At 40.1% G+C, this 22,460-nt stretch overlaps 1 protein-coding gene across 7 annotated transcripts in view; it reads left to right on the forward strand.

Annotated features, from left to right (window-relative positions):
* The window catches only part of LOC131693217 (protocadherin-like wing polarity protein stan), a 280,030-nt gene that overhangs the window by 147,327 nt on the left and 110,243 nt on the right, over positions 1-22,460 (forward strand). For all 7 annotated transcript variants that reach the window (XM_058980866.1, XM_058980869.1, XM_058980870.1 and 4 more), the window contains one exon: positions 1,292-7,916. In XM_058980866.1, coding sequence (XP_058836849.1) covers positions 1,292-7,916 — 6,625 coding nt within the window. The remainder of the gene's footprint in view (positions 1-1,291; positions 7,917-22,460) is intronic.

Below are 22,460 nucleotides of genomic sequence, written 5' to 3' on the forward strand. Positions count from 1 at the left end.
TCTCCTTCCCTCTCTTCTAACTCCCGTTCACCTGCATTTCTGTTTTCTCTTCTCTCTTCCTTTCTATCTCCTACTCAGCTGCGTCTCATTCTTTTTCTTCGTCTCATTTCACAGCGTCTCGGTTCAATTCTCCGTTTGGTGGCTCACTCCGCCGTACGCGGACTCCGAAACTGTACTCCAGCTGCCACAAAAGTATGCGAAGCGTCTCGGCTTCTTGACCGGGGACGACGTGACTTGCGTATTGAAGCTCTGTTTGTCGATTCGTCGGATGACGAAAATCTGCAATTAAAACAAAAACCCTGCGGCGCAAAGCGATCAGCTTCATTGTAGGTGCTCAAGCTTAGCGGGAAACTTACTTCCGATGGAAGGCTTTTGTTCTGCTTTTATCCTTAGTCTGAGCAGTCCGTCACGTGCTTTGATCCGAAAAATGGTCTGTTGAATCGCGCGGTGGCCTTACTTTTTTGTGAATATCAAACTGTCCAGGTATGGCTAGTTGCCCAATGAGCGGGATGAAATCATTGTCTGTGACGGCTGTTCTTTGCCGGATTCCTTACAAGATGGCGGTGCTAGCGTCCACGCTCTGACTGCGATTTTTCCTAAGCCGTCAAAGTTAAGTTTAGCACGGCATAAATGCGATCTAGTTTCGCTTACCTTGCCTTGGGTGACTTTGCTGCAGAAACTTATGCAAAGCGGATGCTCTTCCCGCTTACGAAATAATTGTCTGCCGTACTTTTAACTGGCGTCCCTGCCAACACGGACGACTCTGACCGGCGATGGTCGATCGCGTTAAGCGTTGTGTTGTGTGCGAACTGGTTAGAACTAATCAGAATCACGCTCTTGGATGCAATCGTACGCTCACCCCTTCGATGAGATTTATAATGCGTGAGAATGAGCGAATGACCAACGTAAACCTCTCTGTTCTAGCAACGGTCCGATGGTCTGATTTTGCTTGCCGCCCTTTGCATCGTCGTGAGTGTTTATTCTCTGAGCGAAGGATCTCCTATTTGCCAATGTGGGTGAGTGAGAATTCGCAGCAAAGCTTGACTGAACGAGGCAGCTACATGTTTGTTGGTAGATGGGTAAAATGATAAATCTTCGCGCAGGTTGTGCGCGATGCGGTGGGCGTAGGGATGCCTCTGTTTTCACTTTTTGAGTTTACCTTTTATTCTTAATGCCAAACATCTTCTAATTATTGCAGCAAACAGGCCCTAACGTAACAATACTCTTGCTCACAATAAATGTTTTAAATACTGCCTTATTAGATAATTGTTCTCTAACGCTCTATTTTCAGGTATGCCATAATTGGCGGCAATACACAGTCCCAGTTCTCGATCGATTCAATGAGTGGAGATGTGTCTCTCGTTAAACCATTAGACTACGAGAGTGTTCGAAGTTATCGATTAGTGATTCGAGCACAAGATGGAGGAAGTCCATCGCGCAGCAACACCACCCAACTATTGGTTAACGTTCTGGATGCGAATGATAATGCCCCTCGATTTTACACGTCACAGTTCCAGGAAGCAGTTTTGGAGAGCGTTCCTGTTGGGTACAATATCGTCAGAGTACAAGCCTACGATTCGGATGAGGGAGCCAACTCTGAAATTTCGTATAGTATTCGTGATAGAGAAGATAATTTACCATTGGCGGTAGACTCCAGGACTGGATGGATTCATACTATCAAGTCATTAGATCGTGAGGAACAAAGTCGATACAGTTTTCAGGTAGTTGCCATCGATGGTGGAATACCACCAAAATCTGCAAGTACATCAGTTGTTGTAACAATTCAAGACGTGAACGATAACGATCCCTCGTTCAGTCCAAAATATTATGAAGCAACTATCGCAGAAGATCAGCCACCTGGTACTCCTGTAGCTACAGTTACCGCCACCGACCCGGATGAAGATTCACGATTACATTACGAAATTACAGCCGGCAATACTAGAGGTCGTTTTTCCATCACATCACAAAATGGTCGTGGTTTAATAACGATTGCTCAACCTTTGGATTACAAACAAGAAAGAAGATTTGCATTAACTGTTACTGCCACTGACAGTGGTCAACGAACTGATACAGCTATCGTGAATATTAATGTAACCGATGCTAACAATTTCGCACCAGTATTTGAGAATGCCCCATACACAGCATCGATTTTCGAAGATGCACCTATTGGTACTACGGTTCTGGTTGTTTTTGCTACGGATAGCGATGTCGGTATTAATGCTCAAATAACATATTTGCTGAACGATGAATCCGTCAATGGACTTGGGAATTATGAACCGTTCAGCATTAACCCACAAACTGGTGCTATTGTTACCAATGCTCCCATTGACAGAGAAACGACCAGTGGATATCTGTTAACAGTAACTGCTAAAGATGGTGGTAACCCGTCACTCAGCGATACGACGGATGTAGAAATTAGTATTACAGATGTCAACGATAATGCACCGCAATTCAAAGTTCCACTATATCAAGCGACAATACCAGAGGATGCTTTAATAGGTACATCAGTTGTTCAGATTGCTGCCACTGACATTGATATGGGGTTAAATGGTCGGGTGAAGTATACACTCAGTCCTAAAGATCTAGAGGATGGCTCGTTTATTGTTGATCCGGTTTCTGGCGTTATTAGAACTAACAAAGGTCTTGATCGCGAAAGCATTTCTATTTATCATCTTATAGCAGTAGCCACGGACAAAGGGACACCAATGCTTAGCAGTTCAGTTGAAGTACAAATACGATTAGATGATGTAAATGACTCACCTCCGACGTTTCCTTCAGATAAAATTACTATGTATGTGCCGGAAAATAGTCCGGTCGGATCGGTAGTAGGAGAGATTCACGCACACGATCCGGATGAGGGAGTGAACGCAATAGTTCATTATTCGATTATCGGTGGTGATGATTCAAACTCATTTTCCCTAGTTACAAGACCTGGTTCAGAAAGGGCACAACTTTTAACTATGACTGAGCTCGATTATGAATCGATCAAAAAACGTTTTGAATTGGTGATACGTGCTGCCAGTCCACCATTGAGAAATGATGTACATGTGGAGATTCTTGTAACCGACGTAAATGATAACGCCCCCATTCTTCGAGACTTTCAAGTGATATTCAACAACTTTAGAGACTGTTTTCCAAGTGGAGTGATTGGCAGAATACCAGCATTTGATGCCGATGTAACAGACAAATTAACGTATCGCATTTTATCAGGAAATAATGCGAATTTAGTCAAACTAAACAGCTCAAGTGGTGGTCTAACGTTAAGCCCACAATTAAATACGAACGTTCCGAAATTCGCTACAATGGAAGTTTCCGTGACAGATGGTATTAACGAAGCGAAAGCCATTATGCAATTGATTGTTCGACTAGTAACAGAAGATATGTTATTCAATTCAGTCACCGTGCGCCTAGACGAGATGACCGAGGGTGCTTTCCTATCGCCATTGTTGAACTTCTTTCTCGACGGCCTGGCGGCCATCATTCCATGTCCTAAGGAAAACATATATATTTTCTCGATACAAGATGATACCGATGTAAATTCCAGAATACTCAATGTAAGTTTCTCAGCACGTCGCCCGGATGTAGCGTTTGAAGAGTACTACACACCAAAATATCTTCAAGAAAGAGTATACCTAAACCGTGCAATTTTGGCGCGGCTAGCTACAGTACAAGTGTTACCATTTGATGATAATCTGTGTGTTCGAGAGCCTTGCTTAAACTATGAACAATGCTTGTCAGTACTGAAATTTGGTAACGCATCCGGTTTTATTCACAGTGACACGGTGCTCTTCCGGCCAATCTATCCCGTAAACACATTTGCATGTAAATGTCCTGAAGGTTTCACAGGCAGTAAAGAACACTATTTGTGTGATACTGAAGTGGACTTATGCTATTCCGATCCTTGCCAAAATGGTGGCAGTTGTATGCGTAGGGAAGGAGGTTATACATGCGTCTGTACTGAACCATTTACCGGTGTTAATTGTGAAACGGAAATAAGAAATTTGAAACCATGCGTTGCTGATACGTGCAGTGATGGATATAGTTGCCTAACTCACACATTAAACACCCCACATAGTCCATCATATACGAGAACGTGTGAATTAATTTCAAGGTCATTCTCTAGAAACACATTCCTCACGTTCCCTAGTTTAAAACAGAGACATCGGTTCAACATAAAGCTGAGTTTAGCGACGGTTCGCGATAATGGATTGATTCTTTATAATGGAAGATACAATGAACAGCACGATTTCGTTGCATTAGAAATCATCAACGGGCGTATTATGTTTTCAATTTCCCTAGGTGATAAAATTGGATCGGTCTTGGTAGATCAAAATAAAAGATTATCCGACGGAAGTTGGCATACAATAGAAGTAAATTATTTTAATCGTTCCGTGATGTTATCGGTTGATAATTGCGATACTGCACTGGCATTAGCCAATCTTGGTCAACGGTGGAATTGTGCTAACCAAACAACGATTTTGTTGGATCGAAAATGTGCTTCTTTAACCGAATCATGTCATAGATTTCTAGATCTTACAGGACCTTTACAAATAGGTGGACTGCCGAAACTTCCTGCTAATTTCCAGATTCAGTCACATGATTTTATTGGCTGTATTTCGGATCTTTACATTGACCATAAATACATTGATTTAAATTCATTCATTGCCGATAATGGAACTGTCTCAGGCTGCCCTCAAAAATCAGCTACTTGTGCATCTGAACCATGCTTCAATGGAGGCACTTGTCGAGAAGGATGGGGCGAAGGCTGGGAATGCGAATGTCCGGATGGATTCACAGGAAATTCCTGCCAGGAATCAGTTGCTTTGCCGTGGCGTTTCAATGGAGATGGAATATTAAGTTTCAATCCCTTGCTGCGACCTATTCAGATACCGTGGTTAACGGCTCTGTCCATAAAAACCAGGCAAAAGGATGCTTTTCTAATGCAAGTACAAGTGGGCCAAAATAGTTCTGCAATAGTTTCTTTACGCGATGGTATTTTGTACTACACCTACGATTCTGAGCCTATGTTCTTGGCAGGAACAAATCTTGCAGACGGAACGTGGCACCGAATAGAAATAAAATGGCTTGGCACAGAAGTCTCACTTTCAGTAGACTATGGTCAGCGAACAGGAGTACTACCAATGATGCAGAAAATACAAGGCATGTACGTAGGACGCATCGTGATTGGCGGATCTGAAAGCAGTGGAACCACTTATGGCAACTACGGATATTTTGAAGGTTGTATACAGGATATTCGTGTCGGGCATAGTCAATCTGTATTGAATCGACCAACCATACGGGAGAACGTAATGGATGGTTGCACTTCGAATGCCAAATGTCCGAATAGTTGTCCAGAACATTCCACCTGTGTTACTAGCTGGGATGAGGCTCATTGTGAATGTACCCATGGATATGTAGGAACGGATTGTTTACCAGTATGCACAGCAAAACCATGTGCGGATAACGGTTACTGTAGGGCTGACATATCGACTGAAAAAGGATATCGATGCGAATGCAACAGTACTACGAGTTTTGGTGAATACTGTGAAGTTATTACTCAACAGCCATGTCCTGCTGGGTGGTGGGGTGAACGAGGGTGTGGGCCATGCAAGTGTAATCTGAAGCAAGGTTATCATCCTGATTGCAATAAGTTAACCGGTCAGTGTTACTGCCGAGAAAATCATTATCAATTAATAAATGACACAACCTGTTTGCCATGTGAATGCTATGCAATTGGATCGTATGGAAAAGCTTGTAACAGTTCCGGACAATGTGAATGTCGTGAAGGAGTCATTGGGCGACGATGTGATTCATGTTCCAATCCGTATGCTGAGGTAACATTGAATGGATGTGAAGTGGTTTATGATGCTTGTCCGAAGTCATTCTCGGCAGGATTATGGTGGCCTAGGACGGCTTTTGGTGAGATTGCGATTGAAAACTGTCCTCTACCAGCAAGAGGAAAGGGTACACGTAAATGTGATCTGATTCAGGGCGGCTGGGGTCAACCTAATATGTTCAACTGTACGTCCGAGCAGTTTCTGGATCTCCGCAAGCAATTATCCCAAATAGAAAGCGAAGGCTTAGAACTGAATACTTTTGTATCCGTCAAACTTGCAGCTACCTTGCAGCGTGCTTGTAAAAGTGTTGGACGTGCTGGGGACAACCGTAAAGAATCAAATCTAGTGAAGAATATGTACATTTTAGAATCATCTTTGACCTCCAAGACCGCACTGTGGCAGACAGATGATCTCGAATTCGATTATTTAAGTGATTTGCAAAATCACAAACAAGATAGGCTGTATGGTGCTGATCTTTTGATAGCTGAACGGCTGTTACACGAACTGATTAACTATGAAACACGGCAAAATGGTTTGAATCTGTCTCATAGTCAAGACAAACATTACATAAAAAACTTGATAGAATGTGCTGGAACAATACTGGACCCTCGATATCACCAAGAATGGAAACGTTTGTCTGAACTAACCCAGCGTGGACCAAATGACTTGGTGGAGGCCTTTAGTAGATATATGATTGTGCTGGGGCATTCGCAACATGATACCTATACTAATCCGTTTGAGATTGTCCATGAGAACATGGCTTTTGGTCTTGATATTGTTACGGCCGAATCGCTGTTTGGATACGAACCACTGTTGTTATCCGGATTTCCCAAGCAAAACAATAAATCCAATTTATTCACAACAGAAAGCGTAATTCTACCGGACACCAGTTCGTTCCTGATGCATTCGAACAAACATAAGTACCCACAGATCTCATTTCCGAAATACAACAATTACATCCAAGATAAAAGCAAATTTGATCGACACAGTAAGATTATCGTTTCACTCGACATGCTGGGCATTTCGCAACCGGAGAAAAACGAGGTGACAAATTTTATTAGTGATTATCGTGCTATCATATGTTATGCACAATACAAAGATGTTGGAACAATATTTCCTGGAAATTTCGACGAAACTATTACTCGGCGATGGGGTGTTGATGTGCAAATCGCTAGTCCAGTGATCTCCCTAGCAATTCTTATACCAAGTAGCGGCAAAAAGAATGATGACAAACCAACACCAGAGCGTTTGAAACCTGCAGACAAAACGAATAAAAAAGATTTCGAAATATCTACGGCTCCATTACACGAGCATGCTAGCGAAAAGCAATCTAATGAAATCAAAATTTCTATTCATGACATGAGTGAACATGGTAACCTTGAAAACATAGAAGATCATCAGCAGGTTGTGATGAGGTTTGATGAAAACCCAATTAAAGCATTCAGTTTACCAGACACAGTAATTCTGACACCTGCTGTTAAGAACGGTGTCACATATGGTTTGGAAGAAGAATCGTACACCAAAGTAAAGAAACGTAGTGTAATTCAAAAATTTGCGTTGGATCCGGATATTGAGGACAATCAGCATACCCAAATAGAATACAAACCAATAGGCACTCCACACCTTCCACAGCCAATTAAGCTACAAATGTGGCTACATATTCCCAGAAACTGGTTCGGTCCTCGTTCAAACCCGCAATGTGTTCGATGGAATTCCCACGTTAATCTCTGGACCAGATTGGGATGCCAAACAGAGATTCCTGATTACGACATGCTCTCTTCAAACGACACTATTCTTATAAATTGCACATGCAGTCAAATATCTAGTTATGCCGTTCTAGTCGATGTTATCGACCCTGAAGATATTCCCGAACCTTCACTACTGGTGCAGATCACATCTTATTCTGCTTTCATGTTGTCGTTGCCAGTACTTTTTGCGGTAATACTGTCACTGGTGCTACTCCGTGGACTTCAGACTAATTCCAACACGATCCATCAGAATTTGCTGCTCTGTATTTTTATGGCTGAGTTGCTTTTTTTCCTGGGGATTCAGGCGCGAAGGGAGCTGATTGATAATGAGGTAAGTTGGCTCATCTTATAATTATATTACATTATTATTTAAGTTTACATCGTATGAAAATTCAACAATTTTATTTTACAAGTTTGTTGCCAAAAATAGTTTCGATGAGCCGTTTCTTTTATGAGTAGTATAAGAATATATCTCCTACAAAATTGCGGAAATATTTACACTTCTGTTGTATGGGTTTCGTTTATGAATTCGAGATAATTTCGCCCTACAGCAACTGGCCTATCTATGAAAGTAAATAAATGGAAATTTTTATCAACTTTGTTGGGGACAACCCTACACGCTCATTGATAGTAACTCAAATTTGAGTGGCTAGCCACTCAATTTCATAAAAACTGCACATGGTCAAAAACTGAGTTCGCCTCGTTTACTCAGTTTTGAGTTTTGGATGCAAATGTCAAATGAGCGACCGAAAATAAAAGTCGCAAGGATAGAATATGCTTCGTAAAACCCATTCCAAATTTATTTGAATATAAAAATCGGAAATAAACTTCAAGCGTAAAAATCGGACGGAGATTCTTCAGCATAAGAATCGCTTAAAAATGCTCACCCGCAAAACTCGGTGAAAATGGGCCTCCAGTATAAAAACCGGTTAAAAATAAATAAATGATTCGCAGGAGCATCCGTATATCGTGATGTTCAAGATTAAAAGTCGGCTAACAAAAACTTCGTTGTAAGAATCGGACATATTTTCTTCCGGTTTTTATATAAAGGTTTTTTTATCCGACTCCTGCAGAAGAAAGTCCCAGTCCGATTTTCATGCTTGAAGTTTATATCCGGTTTTTATATTCTAATATATTTGAAACGGGTTTTACGAAGCATGTTCTGCCCTTGCGACTTTTATTTTCGGTCGCTCAAATGTGAGTACATTTTACTCAAAAAGCAAATTTGAAAAATAATCATTCAGTATTTTAATATTATTACAAAGAATCTCACCGATACTTCAAGTATCCTTTACCTGTTCATCGAGACGTTAGCGATGTCTGGGAATACAATCCGACGACGTTTCTTCACATCTCTTTTATACCAATCGGTACATTGTAGAACTAGCAGAAACTATAAAAACACGAATAGAAGTTAGATTAGAATAAAAACAAAACTCAGAAATACCTACCTTTTAGTTTTCTGAATGTTTTGCTTCGACTCTACAGCTACTAGGTCCGTGGCTTGATCTTTTATTAAAGTTTTAGACGATGTCGAACTTTTTCTTGAGGATAAGTAATTTTTTCACTCAAAGATTTAAAAATTGAATGGTTACTTACCAGCTGAGTTAACTCTACTCAAATTAAAACTCATTTTTTGACATATTGCATCTATTTTTCAAATTGAGTGCTCTGAACTCAAATTTTGAGTAGTTTTGAATGAGCGTGTATCGCGGTGTATTATGTCGTTTTTGCTTGATGCGAAACTGAGTCAGGTTCTAACCGCATCTGCTGTCAAAATGTATGAACTGACAGCGGGTGGGATTGCAACCTGACTCAGTTTTGGAGTCAAGCAAAAACGGCATTAGTTAGTACTTCGTTAGGCGCTTGGCTCTAACTTGGCAGTATAGCTGTCGGTGTGATGCTGGATAAGCGCATCAATTAATTGTTTTGTGGTTGTCTCAGTTTCAGTCTGTTTACATCCCATATGCTGTACCGTTTAGTGTGTTCGATAAATATAGTCTGTTTTATTTGTTATCGTTCGCGTTTTATTCCCCTGAGGACGATCCGTAAGCAAGCGTCGGAGACTTTCGCCGTACAAAAGTGGCGATGAGAATTTGCGAGTGTGGCTTGTTTTTCGTCGATAAATAAAAGTAAACCCAACATTTCGTCATCCTCGCGGAAGAAAAGAAAGTGGAGTGCGATGACTGATGACGTTAGTGAGATGAACGGACGGAATAGTGTCGACCCCCCGGGAGTGTTAGATCAACAGCAACAGTTGAATCAGCAGGTTAATCCCGCACCGGCGGCGCACCAGCAGCAGGAACTTTTCGTACCAGTTGTAACTGCACACCAGCAGCCGTTCATTCCAGTTTCTACGACTTAGCAGCAGCTATTTTCAAGCATTCCGCCCCACCAATCGCAAACCCAAGTCAGTAATAACATGCTCATTCAAAAAAAAGCAGACGATTGCTCAAAGCCCACACCAGTTTGCTCCAATCCAGCTCCTACAGCAGTTCAAATGTTTGGTGTACATGTGTGGTCTGAAATCGTAGAATGACGTCGAGATTGGTACCCGTCTCCTCTCAAAAATCGAGGACAATAAAGATATTGCATTGGAGCAGCTCTCCGAGGAGTGTCGGTGTCTGTACAACCTCAAACACGACAGTGCGATAATTCAGCATGCGGCACCGTACAACCAAATACAAGCGATATAAAAGCTTAGTGGGAAGCGATTAGGCGAACGTGGCCGAGAGGCACCACAACTGTCTTCGAGTGCTACCGGCTGGAAGCCAAGTTATGCTTGTTGGCTTGCGGTGCATTACATTTCTTTCGAGACTGTAGTTACGACAACCCTAAGTGCTCCGATTGCGGCCAAGTCGCACACCTTGTACAGTGCAAACTCCCGGAAACCTGGAAGTAGACGTAAGAAGCAAGACGTCTCGACGGTGGTGGTCGACGCCACGCAGATTTGTATCTGTTGGCCTATCTGGAACGGATATTCGACTGCAACTTGACACTGGATCCGACATCACCGTCGTCAGGGGAGACGATAGTCCTGCGCTATTAGTAGCAACAGTGGAAGCGAAGACAGCAATCGGTAATATTTTGTCGCTCAATGGGGAATTCGAGTGTGACTTCACAATCGGGGAAAGTACACGACGTGATCTGATCCGTGTTACCGAGTACCAACTTCACCACTTGCTCGGTTTCGATTTGGTCGGTAGGTTTAACCTTTGGTCTGTGCCCATGGATACCTTCTGTTGCCACGGGTCAGGCTCTCCTGAGGCACCCATTCCACTACAGTCGATTTTCCCAAACGTGTTCGGCGTCGACGATAAACATGATGATGAGTTATGTTCTACCATAGACCGTGCGGTAGACGGTAGACAACGTCCAACTCCTACTTAGCTGAGGGCAAAGAATTCTTCACATTTCCTTTCGGTTATGTCCATATGAGCCTGCCTAGTCCTAGTTTTCCGTTCTAAGTTTATAACTGATTCGCTCTAGAATACTTATCCGTCTTTCAATTTCATTGCTTTCGTTTCTCTTAGTCTCAAATTTTACAATTATATTTCACCGAGACTCTAGCGGACAACACTTCCCTAAATGCTTTCGGATGATAATGTTCACTCCACTAACTGTCAAACGTAAAAGAGGCCCAGCCTCGATTTATTTATGCTTTGCTCGATTTTTCGAGCAAAGTGCGCTAAATATTTATCACTCATCTTTTGATTATATATTCGATTTAGAACATTACATACATTATATAATATAACCCTAAGTGGGGTAAATTCAATGAATGCTTTACATTACAGCTCTTCCCTCTTAAGTTTGATTTCTAATATGAAAAGAATTGACAGTAATCAATTCGATTTAGTTCAAACATTTTTCTATTACCTATATATGAAATTTTCATCTTTTTTACAAATTCTTAGTCTTTTCGATCGCCTAACTGGCGAAGAAGTGATTTCACTTTTCCTTTTTTCTCCTTTATTAGTTTCCGTGTCCGGGAAGCCTCGAAAGCCTCCTTCATCATCGTCGTCGCTCGCGACTGTCGTCCCTGTCATTGGAACAGAGTAACGCAAATTCGATCGGACCAGTAAGTCCGTGTTTACTGCCCTAAGCTGACTTTGGTGTGCGTTGATTGGCACGCTTCCAATTTCCACTTGGAAAATATGTTTAGAAATTTGTCTTAGGAAAGTCACTTTAATCCATCGACCCAGGTTATGAGGATTGTGGTTTTTGTACCACACCTCATCGCCTGCCATCAGATTATCCAAAGGACCTGCTACTTTTGCCGCAGATTTGTCCTTTGTAATAACCACATCATTTGGTAGTTCCTGTGGTACATGCTGTGTTAATTGTGTTAAATAGTGTTTATAAGACTTTTTTTGGATTAATTAGGTCAATTAGTGTCTTTGGTGTAAAAGAGAAAATCTTCTCTGATGGAAATTGTCCATCACTTGTCGAACAATTACGAAAATTAAACAAAAACAAGTTTATTTTGTCTTCCAAATCCAACTCGCTAACTTCTGGTTCAAGTAGAAACTTTTTTAAAACTTCCTTGACTGTTCTTACTAGTCTCTCCGCCTGGCCATTACTAGCAGGATGATACGGAGGACTCTTAAGCACTTTAATGCCTTGTTTCTCCAGGAAATGTACGAAAGCATATGAGTTGAAAGGAGGACCACCGTCCGAAACCAAAACATCAGGAAACCCAAAGCGAGCAAAATATGCTACTAACTTTTTAAGAACTCTGCCTGTGTCTGTACCCTTTTTCATCCACTCTATTTCCATCCACTTCGAGAAACTATCCACCATTAGGAGGAAAGTGGAAGCTGGAAATGAAAGAAATCTATATGTACTCGACTAAAAGGTCTTGTAGTAGGAATCCATTTGGATTTAATATTTTGTTTTGGTACTATCACCATACCATTGCATGCATCACAGTTTGAGACAAACTTTTCAATATCTCCCTTTATACCAAACCAATACACGAATCGTCTCGCAAGTTGCAACATTTTGACTATGCCTCCATGGTTGGCATGTAAAAGCTTTAATAGCTCGCTTTGTAAACAGTGCGGCACTAGTACCCTGTCCTGATAAAGTAAGCACTCGTCACATAACTCCAAATCATGCTGATTGGAAAATATGCTGGTGTAAACTATGTAAACTGAGGGACAGTTCTCTTTAATTAATAACACGCGTATGTTTTGATAGTGTACACTAAACTGAGAACGATCGCCCAGCAACCGTCTGGTATATATTTATTTTCTTAATCGTATGCACGGCTTAATCGTATACTCACGCATACTCGTGTACACTGTGGTACTCGCTTATTACTGGGTCATTCGACAATACATAACAATCCTTATCCCTTTTATGTTTATAAATTAAGCAGGATATAATTCAGTTTAAATAAATTTACATAATAAAACCTTAATAATAGTAATAAAATTCAAAATTATATCATAAAATATTTCACTTAGAATATAAAAAATTCTTTTCGATGTTGGCTCTTCTTAATCTGTTCGATCTCCTTAGAGTGGGAGTTTGTATTTTAGCTGTTCTTCGTTTGCCACTCGATGATTCGAAAAGTTTCCTGCGTTTGGCAATCCTCTCTGGAAATCCTCGGAAAACATCCTCCTCATCATCGCTCGTCGTACCGCGAAAATCTCGCCGCTTTCGACTGGCGCTTTTACCATCACAATGTGTTTCGGTAACGACCGTGCTAGCGGAAGGAAATAAAATTCCACGCGCCTTAGCCATCGTCTTACTTGGCACCTTTAGCTGGTTTCGATAAGCTGTGAGCCGAACGTTTCCAATCACAATCTGGAATAAATTTTTCGATATTTTTTTTTATAAATTGAGCCTTCAGCCATCTTGCGAAATCCTGGGATTTGTGATTTTTGTAATAAATCACATCGCCCATCGTCAACTTATCTACAGGTTCACTAGGTTGAATCTGCTCAAAAATCTTTGGTATCGGTTTATCACTTGGTGGTGGTGGTTCAGTTAATTGCTGTTTGTAATGAGACTTGGGGTTCAACAAATCGAATAACATTTTGGGCTTGTAAGAAAATATGCTCTCTGATGGGAATTTGCCATCTGACGACAAACAAGTATTTCTGTAGTTCATCAGAAACAAATTAATTTGATCATCAATATCTAATCTTTTGATTGTAAGCTCTAGCATAAAACGTTTGAGAACATCCTTAACAATCCTGACAGATCGCTCTGCCTGTCCATTACTGGGAGGATTATAAGGAGGGCTTTTTAACACCTTGATTCCTTGCCTTTCTAAAAAAGTTATAAAATCGCAAGAATTAAACGGAGGACCGCCGTCAGTAACCACTACATTTGGCAATCCAAATCTAGCAAATACCACAACAAATTTCTTTAAAACTTTCCTAGCATCAGTTTCATGTTTCATCCATTCAATCTCGATCCACTTTGAATGGCTATCAATAAGCAACAGAAATGTTCTGTGCTCAAAATGGAAGAAATCGGCATGAATTCTGCTAAATGGTCTTTTGGTAGGGATCCACGCAGAAATTACTTTTGGTTTGGGAACAACAGCCATTTTCCTGCAAGATTCGCAATCACCGACATATTTTTCAATGTCTGAGTTAATTCCAAACCAAAATACTGCCCGACGAGCTAATTGTTTCATTTTCACAACTCCAGAATGATTGGCGTGTAATAATTTCAAAATCCCGCTGTGCATGGAATTTGGAATCAACACCCTGTCCTGAAATAACAAACAATCCCCGACAATTTCCAAATCAACACGATTTGAGAAAATGTGTGCATAACGTTTGTCTATTCTCTCTGGCCAACCATTCTGCATAAACTTAACAACTTGTTGTAAAAATTCGTCGGCTCTAGTCTCGTTGGCAACTTGAGAAAAATCTACAGGAAATTCCTGGCTAAAATTAATACTTTTGACAGTTTCTCTGTCAAACTGTGCTGGAACTGCCTGATTCAACGGAAACCGCGAACAGAAATCAGCGTTTCCCATCTTTTCAGACGGCCTATATATAATATCGAAATCATAAATAGCCATTTCCAAAACATATCTTTGTAATCTGGTTACAAAGATAGCATTTTTACCTGCTTTCCCGAAAATTCCAACCAAAGGCTTGTGATCAGTTAAACAACAAACTTCTGACCATATAAAAACTTGTGAAACTTCTTCACAGTGCAGACCAATGCCAAAGCCTCTAAATGAAGTATTGGATACTTCATTTGAGCTTTATTCAAAGAGAAAGAAGTAAAGGAGATAGGTTTTTCTACACCCTTTACCTCATGTGCAATCACTCCTGAAGCGTCCGAAACAACTACTATTGGTTTCATAGGGTCGTAAAACTCGAGAATATTAGTATTAAGTAGCTCATTTTTACACCTAACGAAAGCCTTGTCACTATTCTCATCCCACACGAACTTCACGTCCTTCTTCAAAAGCCTATACAAACAACTAATCTTTGAAGACAAGTGGGGAACAAACTTTCCATGATAATTTACGAGCCCTAAAACTTCAACTCCGTCATATTCCTTGGTACTGTAGCCTCTCTAATTGTAGCTAGTTCATCAGGACAAGGAAACAACCCATTCTCCGAAATAATATGGCCTAGATAAGGTAAAGAAGACACGAAGAACTTACATTTACTCCAATTCACCTTAATGTTTGCCTGAGCTAACCTATCTAAAACGGCAGAAACTTTCGTACGACAGTCGTCTAAATCCTTTCCAGCTATGAGTACATCATCCAAATAGCAGCGTATATGTTTCAATCCACCCAGCACCTGGTCCATCACCTGTTGAAAAATCGCCGCACTCGATTAGGCTCCTTGAGGCAACCTGTTGTAAGTGTAAAGTCCCTTGATCGTGTTGATAACCACAAACTTCCTGGATTTTTCTGACAGCATAAGTTGAGTATACGCTCCTTCCAATTCAAGGGCACAGAAAACTTTACAACCCGCTAAATCTGCGAAAATATCCTGCGCTAAAGGTAAAGGATAGCTGTTGGGAATAATTAATTTATTGATGGACACCTTACAATCTATTACCAACCTAATCTCACCATCCTTTTGGGAACAACGACGACTGGAGAAGCCCACTCACTTGTTTTAATAGGAGTAATAACATTTTCCTTTTCCAATTTTCCTAAATACTCAATAACTTTCTCCCTAAATCTGAATGGAACTTCATACGCTCGTTTAAAAATAGGAGTATTGTCATTCAACACAAGATCCGCCCCAAAACCAATGATTGGCGAGGTAAGATCCTTTGAAAATACTTGAAAATACTTTTGCTTTATTTCCATCAAAAAATTCTCAGCTAGATTTGGTAAATGTAAATTGTTAATCTGAGAAACCCCTGTAAAATATTCTTTCCAATCCGGGTAGAATACGTCAAGCCATCTACGTCCTATTAATGGCACAAAGTCATAATTACACTCCAATACAAACAATGGCAATTCAAGTTCAATGGTCCTAAAACGAACCATAACGTCAAGTTTTTCTAATATATTTAGCTTCGAACCATTTACCACCACCAATTCCCTGTTAGTTTTCTGTAATGGCAAGTCAAACAATTGCTCATATAAAATAGAACCAATAACAGAAACAGCCGAACCGCAGTCAACCTCCATTTTAACCAGTTTGTCTTGAACAAGTAACTTCAAAAAGCATGGTTCGCTTATTTTATTGATGGACGACACCTTCATACATAAAAAATCACCTGAATCGCTATCGCTCTCAGGATTGTCCAAATCAGCTCGCAAAAGGTTGAAAAGTTCGCCGATTTTCTCATCGCCAAAACTCAAATCTTTTTCCTTGTCATCACCAACAAACTTTACCGAATTCCGCTCCTGTCGCATGCGCTTGAAACAAGTGCGCTTGATGTGACCCTTAATTCCGCAAAAATCGCACTTTTTATCCGCATACCGTCCAGCTCGTCGAAACTCACCACTCCTGCTTCGCCCTTGCCGTTTATAAACAGCACTGCGACTACGACTCCTGCTCTTGTCACGGCTGACCATTCTGTCGAACGTTTTTTTCGACCCAAACGTTGCTTTACCGAAGCTACTTGGACGCCTTGTCGATCGCCGATCATTCGAGCCCGTGACCCAGCCAACTCCCAGTTCACAATAAATCTTTCAACCATTGCCAAACTAGGGTTTTCCTCATTCAGTAGCTTTTCCTGCAAAGATTTATCGAAAACTCCCATCACAAGTTTATCACGGATGGCAGTTTCGCGAAATTCGCCAAGCGCGCAGAATTCGGCTTGTAATTTTACATCTAGCACGAAATCCTGTGCTTTTTCGTTTGGTCTTTGCACACGGTTATAAAATTTATAGCACTGAATCAAGTCTGAATCGACCTTGTCAAAACGCTCACGCAACTTTTGCCAAATATCACCGTAACCAACATTTTTAAGGTAATCCTTTGAAGGATACAACAGTTTAAGCTCCTCGTAAACTGCCGGTCCACTCAACGTGACAAAGAGCGCTTTTTGTTTCGCCGGATCGTCTATCCCGTTCACTTGGAACAAATATTCCAACCGTTCAGAATAATTGGTGAACGAAGTACCAACCACATACGGTTCAATCGTGCCAATCAACACGTTGGCTTTACCATTGCTATCTTCAGCCATATCGAATGTGCTAAATAAAACAATTCAAGCGCAAAAATAAAACGAAATATGCTTTTATTTATTTCGCTCACCGTCACGTATATGGTACCTTACCGTACTCGACACCCGTCTCAACAAACAAAAAATATTCGACAAACTTTTCGCACGACTCAAGCCAGCAGAACTGCAGTAAAACTGGCAGCACTGCGCTGAACTGTCCGAAATTATGTTGGGATCTCACTGAATGAGAACTCTACCAACACCAAGCACAACAGAATGAACACCAAAGCCTAAAAGGAAAGAAAAGAACGAAATACACAATCACCGCCGCCAAAAAAAACACTGACGCTATCGTCACAAAATGGTGATTAAAATCGTTCACAAGCACATAAATTTTGCGAAAGAACGTTTTATTGGCGCAACAACGGTCAATAGCCGTATACGCTGGCCCAGATTTCGATTTACCTTGACGCTGCCGTGTGCAATATCGCACCTATTTTCACCGGCACTTATTCCACAGCAAATCACTTGCTCTCCCTTTAATTTGCTGTTCACTCCTTTCAGCAGCCCGCTATCAGCAGCGAAAAACACTTTTATATTTTTTTTTGCAATCACTTTCACTTAAAATTTTTTTCAAAATATTTTCACCTCGTCGCCACTGTAAACTATGTAAACTGAGGAACAGTTCTTTTTAATTAATAACACGCGTATGTTTTGATGGTGTACACTAAACTGAGAACGATCGCCCAGCAACCGTCTGTATATATTTATTTTCTTAATCGTATCCACGGCTTAATCGTATCCTCACGCATACTCGCGTACACTGTGGTACTCGCTTATTACTGGGTCATTCGACAATGCATAACAGCTGGCAAAGCGCTTGTCAATACGTTTAGGCCAACCTTGTTTCATATAGGCTATAATCTGTTCCAGAAATTCATCATTCTTTGTCGCTGAAGCAATCCTGCGGTAATCAATTGGTAACTCTTGCCCAAAATTGATACTTTTAATATATTCTTTATCGTATTCTCATTTGAGTAGATGGTCTATATTTGATTTCAAAATTATAAATGGAGAGTTCTAATATGTATCGTTGTAATCTGGTTACATAAATTGAATGTTTGCCCTCTTTCCCAAATATTCCTACTAAAGGTTTATGGTCCGTGTATACATAAAATTTTTTCCATAAAGGAACTTGTGAAACTTTTTAATTGTGGACACCAAAACTAGAGCTTCTAAATGTAAAATTAGGTAATTCTTTTGAGCTGAATTAAGAGAAAACGAAGTAAAACAAATCGGTTTTTTCAACCTCGTTAATAATATGAGCAATTACTCCACCCAAACCATATCCTGAAGCATCAGAAACTATCACTATAGGCTTTGTAGTGTCATAAAACTCTAAAATATTTGCGTTTAACGAAGATTGTTTGCTTTCTTCAAAAGCTTTGTTGCAATTGTCATCCCAAATAAACTTTACGTTATTCTTCAGAAGATTGTATAAGAAATACAACTTTGAAGGTAGATGAGGAATGAACTTGTTATAATAATTTATAAGTCCCAAAAACGATTTCAGCTCAGTCACATTTTTTGGAATTTTAGCACATTGAATTGTGGCAATTTTGTCAGAACAAGGCATTAACCCGTCTTTACTAATGATATGCCCTAGATATGGAAGCTCTGCAACAAAAAATTTACATTTGTCAAGATTTATTTTAATATTTGCATCAGAAAGTCCTTTTAAAACTTCAAAAAGCTTCTGTTTGCAATCTTCCACACTAGTGCCAGCAATAAGCACATCGTCTAAATAGCAATATACATAGCCTAAACCTTTCAAAACCTGATCCATTACCTGCTGGAAAATGGACGCACTAGATGATGCCCCCTGTGGCAACCTGTTGGAGGTAAATAAACCCTTAATTGTATTTATAACCATGAATTTTCTTGATCTTTTCGAAAGGGATAGCTGGGTATATGCACCTTCCAAGTCTAAGGCACAAAAAACCTTACAACCTGCCAAACCAACAAATAAATCTTGAGCTGTGGGTGGATAGGTATTTGGGACGATAACTTTATTTACAGAAACCTTGCAATCTATACCAAGTCTGATTACATTGTTCTTTTTAGCAACTACGATTACTGTAGAAGCCCACTCACTAGTTTGGATTGGGGTAATTACTTTTTCACTCTCCACTTTTGTTCAAATATTCTAACACTTTATCCCTTAAACGATAGGGAACGTCATACGCTTTTTTTATAAATCGGTTTATCTGATTTCAGATCCAAGTCTGCCTCATATCCCAAAATTGGGGAGGAAAAATCTTTTTTAAATAAAATTTTAATTTTTTGTTTAATTTCAGAGATAATTGTATCACTGTTGTTATCAGTCAGATTATTTACTGATAAAAAATCCGAGAAAAATGTTCTCCAGTTTGGAATGAAGGCATCCAACCATGGTCTGCCAAAAAGGGGAATAAAATTATTTATGCAATTTAGCAACAAAAGCTTCAAAATATTTTCCTTTCCCCTGAAGTCAACCCTGACTTTAACCTCTCCGACAATAATAAGTTTTGCTCCATTAACAACAATTAATTGTTTAGAAGATTTTTGTAAAGGTTTAGTAAATTGCGAAAAATACTGTGTTTTACTTATTACAGAAACGGAGGAACCAGTCAACCTCCATTTCCAAATATCTATCTTCAACCTTCACCCTTACCAAGCATGGTTCGTTTCATTTGTTAATTGAAGTTATGTTCATGCATTCCCAATTACCTTCGTCCATATCATCATCGCTATCGGAGTCTGTTGTCCTCATCCTGTTCATTAAAGCAGAAAGACCCTTCTCATTGGAACCGGACGGCCCTGGCTGCATTTGTTCCACCAGCTTAACTGCATCTTTTTTAAATTTTTTAATTTAAAACATCTCTTTTTGAGATGACCTTTAACCCCACAAAAATCGCAATGCCTGGACTCAAAACTTTCCCTAAAATCCGCCGGTTTAAACTTGCTATGCTGATGCCATCTATTCTTTTGCTGAGATTTGTTTAATCCGAAATTCCTTTGTCTAAATTGAGAAAATTGATGCGGCTTAAATCCCAGCCTATCCTTCACCGGGATTCTGTCAAGTTTTTTTGAATCATTTAATTCTTTGGCAGTGTTATATACGGCCGCTATTTTGCTCAAGGCCTTGCCCATTGGTCCGCCATTGGACACCGAAGCAATTAAATCCGACGAAAAATTGTTCGATGCTAGTCCCCGAACGTGGCTTTTCGCCGCCTCCCAGGTTTGTATTACTTTTTCTGCTGCTTCTAGGGTTTGAACAGGTTCGCTTAAGAGTCGTTGCTTCATCATAACATCTCTTAAACCAGCCAACAATCTATCCAGAATCGCTGTTTCCTTGAAGGCCCCGTAGGCACAAAGCTCCGCTTAAAGCTTGAGTGCTAACAAGAAATCTGCTGATTCGTCAGCATTCTGGATGCGCTGGTTGAACGAGATGCGTTGGCAAACCCCAGAAGCAGTCTTATCTAGTCTAACCTTGAGCTTATCTACTATAGTAGCTAACGGTATGTCGGTGAGGCTACCGGTAGGAAATAGCAATTTTATCTCATACTGTGTTGCGTTTCGGCTTCGCCTCATCAGAAACCAACACTAACTTATTGTCGGAATAGATTAGCGCCGGCTTGACGCAAATCCCTTAAAACTAAAACACACTTTGTGTTTCAATCGAACGACTAATCAAACGTGATGTCCCGTTCGAGCAGAAGTTCTGTTTATGCCGATGAGACACAGTGAACCCGAAACTTGTCTTGGCTTAGCAGGCCTATACCAAATTTTCCTCCTTAGGGTGGAATATAGCATAATTTTATCTCGAAATACATGTAAGGACCCACCAACGTGATAAAATGAGCTTTACGGTCAACTTCCGGATTTTTGTTAGCTATGAACAAAAACTCTAGCCGTTCTACCCAATGGGTAAACGAGGTCCCCTTCCGGAAGGGCTCCATTGAGGAGGAAAATGACTGAGCCATTAAGCTTTGAATCGGAAAACTAATAAAAAAACACCAATGAAAAGAAAAAAGAAACAATTTTAAATATCACCGATAACAATAAAAAAATAAATTCGCCCACCTCAAACAAAACGTTTTCAAAAACAAAATTACTAGCAACACTGCACTTAAAATCAATATGTTATACCGAAAGAAACTTATTCGTGTTGATTTCTAAAATTTTCCACGACTTTTCCTTCGGCCTGGACTTTTTTCCAGAAAATTTTCTCCGTTTCACTCCCGAATACCACTGGAGGGTTGAATTGTATCCGCAGGAATCGATCAGCAGGAATCGATGAAAAGGAATCGATGAACAATAAACTCCAACATGCGAAGAAAAAAATACAATGATATTAGAAAAAGCTAAATAAAATCTCTTTCAATCGAAAGACAATTAAATGAAAGAAACTGTTGTGCTTTGCTTTTTTTATTCATACACCAAACAAAAGCCTGAAAAATGATGATTCCGCACATAATATGGCGCATATATGTACCTTTTTTACAACACCGTACTTATGATGTGAACAATTTAAACGCAATTTTGCCTATTGGCGATTTGCGGCAAAACCAAAATTAGTCATGCGACACCTATGATTCAGCTCATGAACTGGTAAAGTGATACAGTTTGCTTTTTTTCACCCGCAAGTGAGTCGTAGCTTACAACAAAAACTTCATTTTCTTCTCGGAAAAAGCTTACCACTGCCAAAATATGAATGAAACGAGTAAGAAATTTAGTTTTATTTGCAATTATTCTGAAATTACAGCCATTTGCAACTATTTGGCTCATACATTTCTTCGAAATGTATTCGGGGTATTATTGTGGTTATCAAAAATCGTTCCATAAATAAAGTTCCAACTTGAAACCGAGACCCAATCAGTACCAATGTCAAGCTCCTTCATATTTTGGACTACGTAGGAGATTCAGTGAAGACTATCAGAGAGAAGGATCGGCTGTGTATGATACAAAGCTGACACTTCCCTATTAACCAGATATATTCTTTCCTCTCGTGATCCGGAGAGTTGCATGAATTTACACCATCTCATGAAGGTTTAGCTTAACTTAGGAGGAACTGGAAATGATGTTGCGGCGGCTACGATGCTCAACAAATTACATTTTGGAACAGCACACATATAGCTCTGCGAATAATATTAGAAACCACTATGTTTTACAACCTTTTCGCAAGATGTTTACTCACCATCTTATAAAATGATGG

This window comes from Topomyia yanbarensis, chromosome 3, assembly GCF_030247195.1.
Source record: "Topomyia yanbarensis strain Yona2022 chromosome 3, ASM3024719v1, whole genome shotgun sequence".
Lineage (NCBI taxonomy): Eukaryota > Metazoa > Arthropoda > Insecta > Diptera > Culicidae > Topomyia > Topomyia yanbarensis.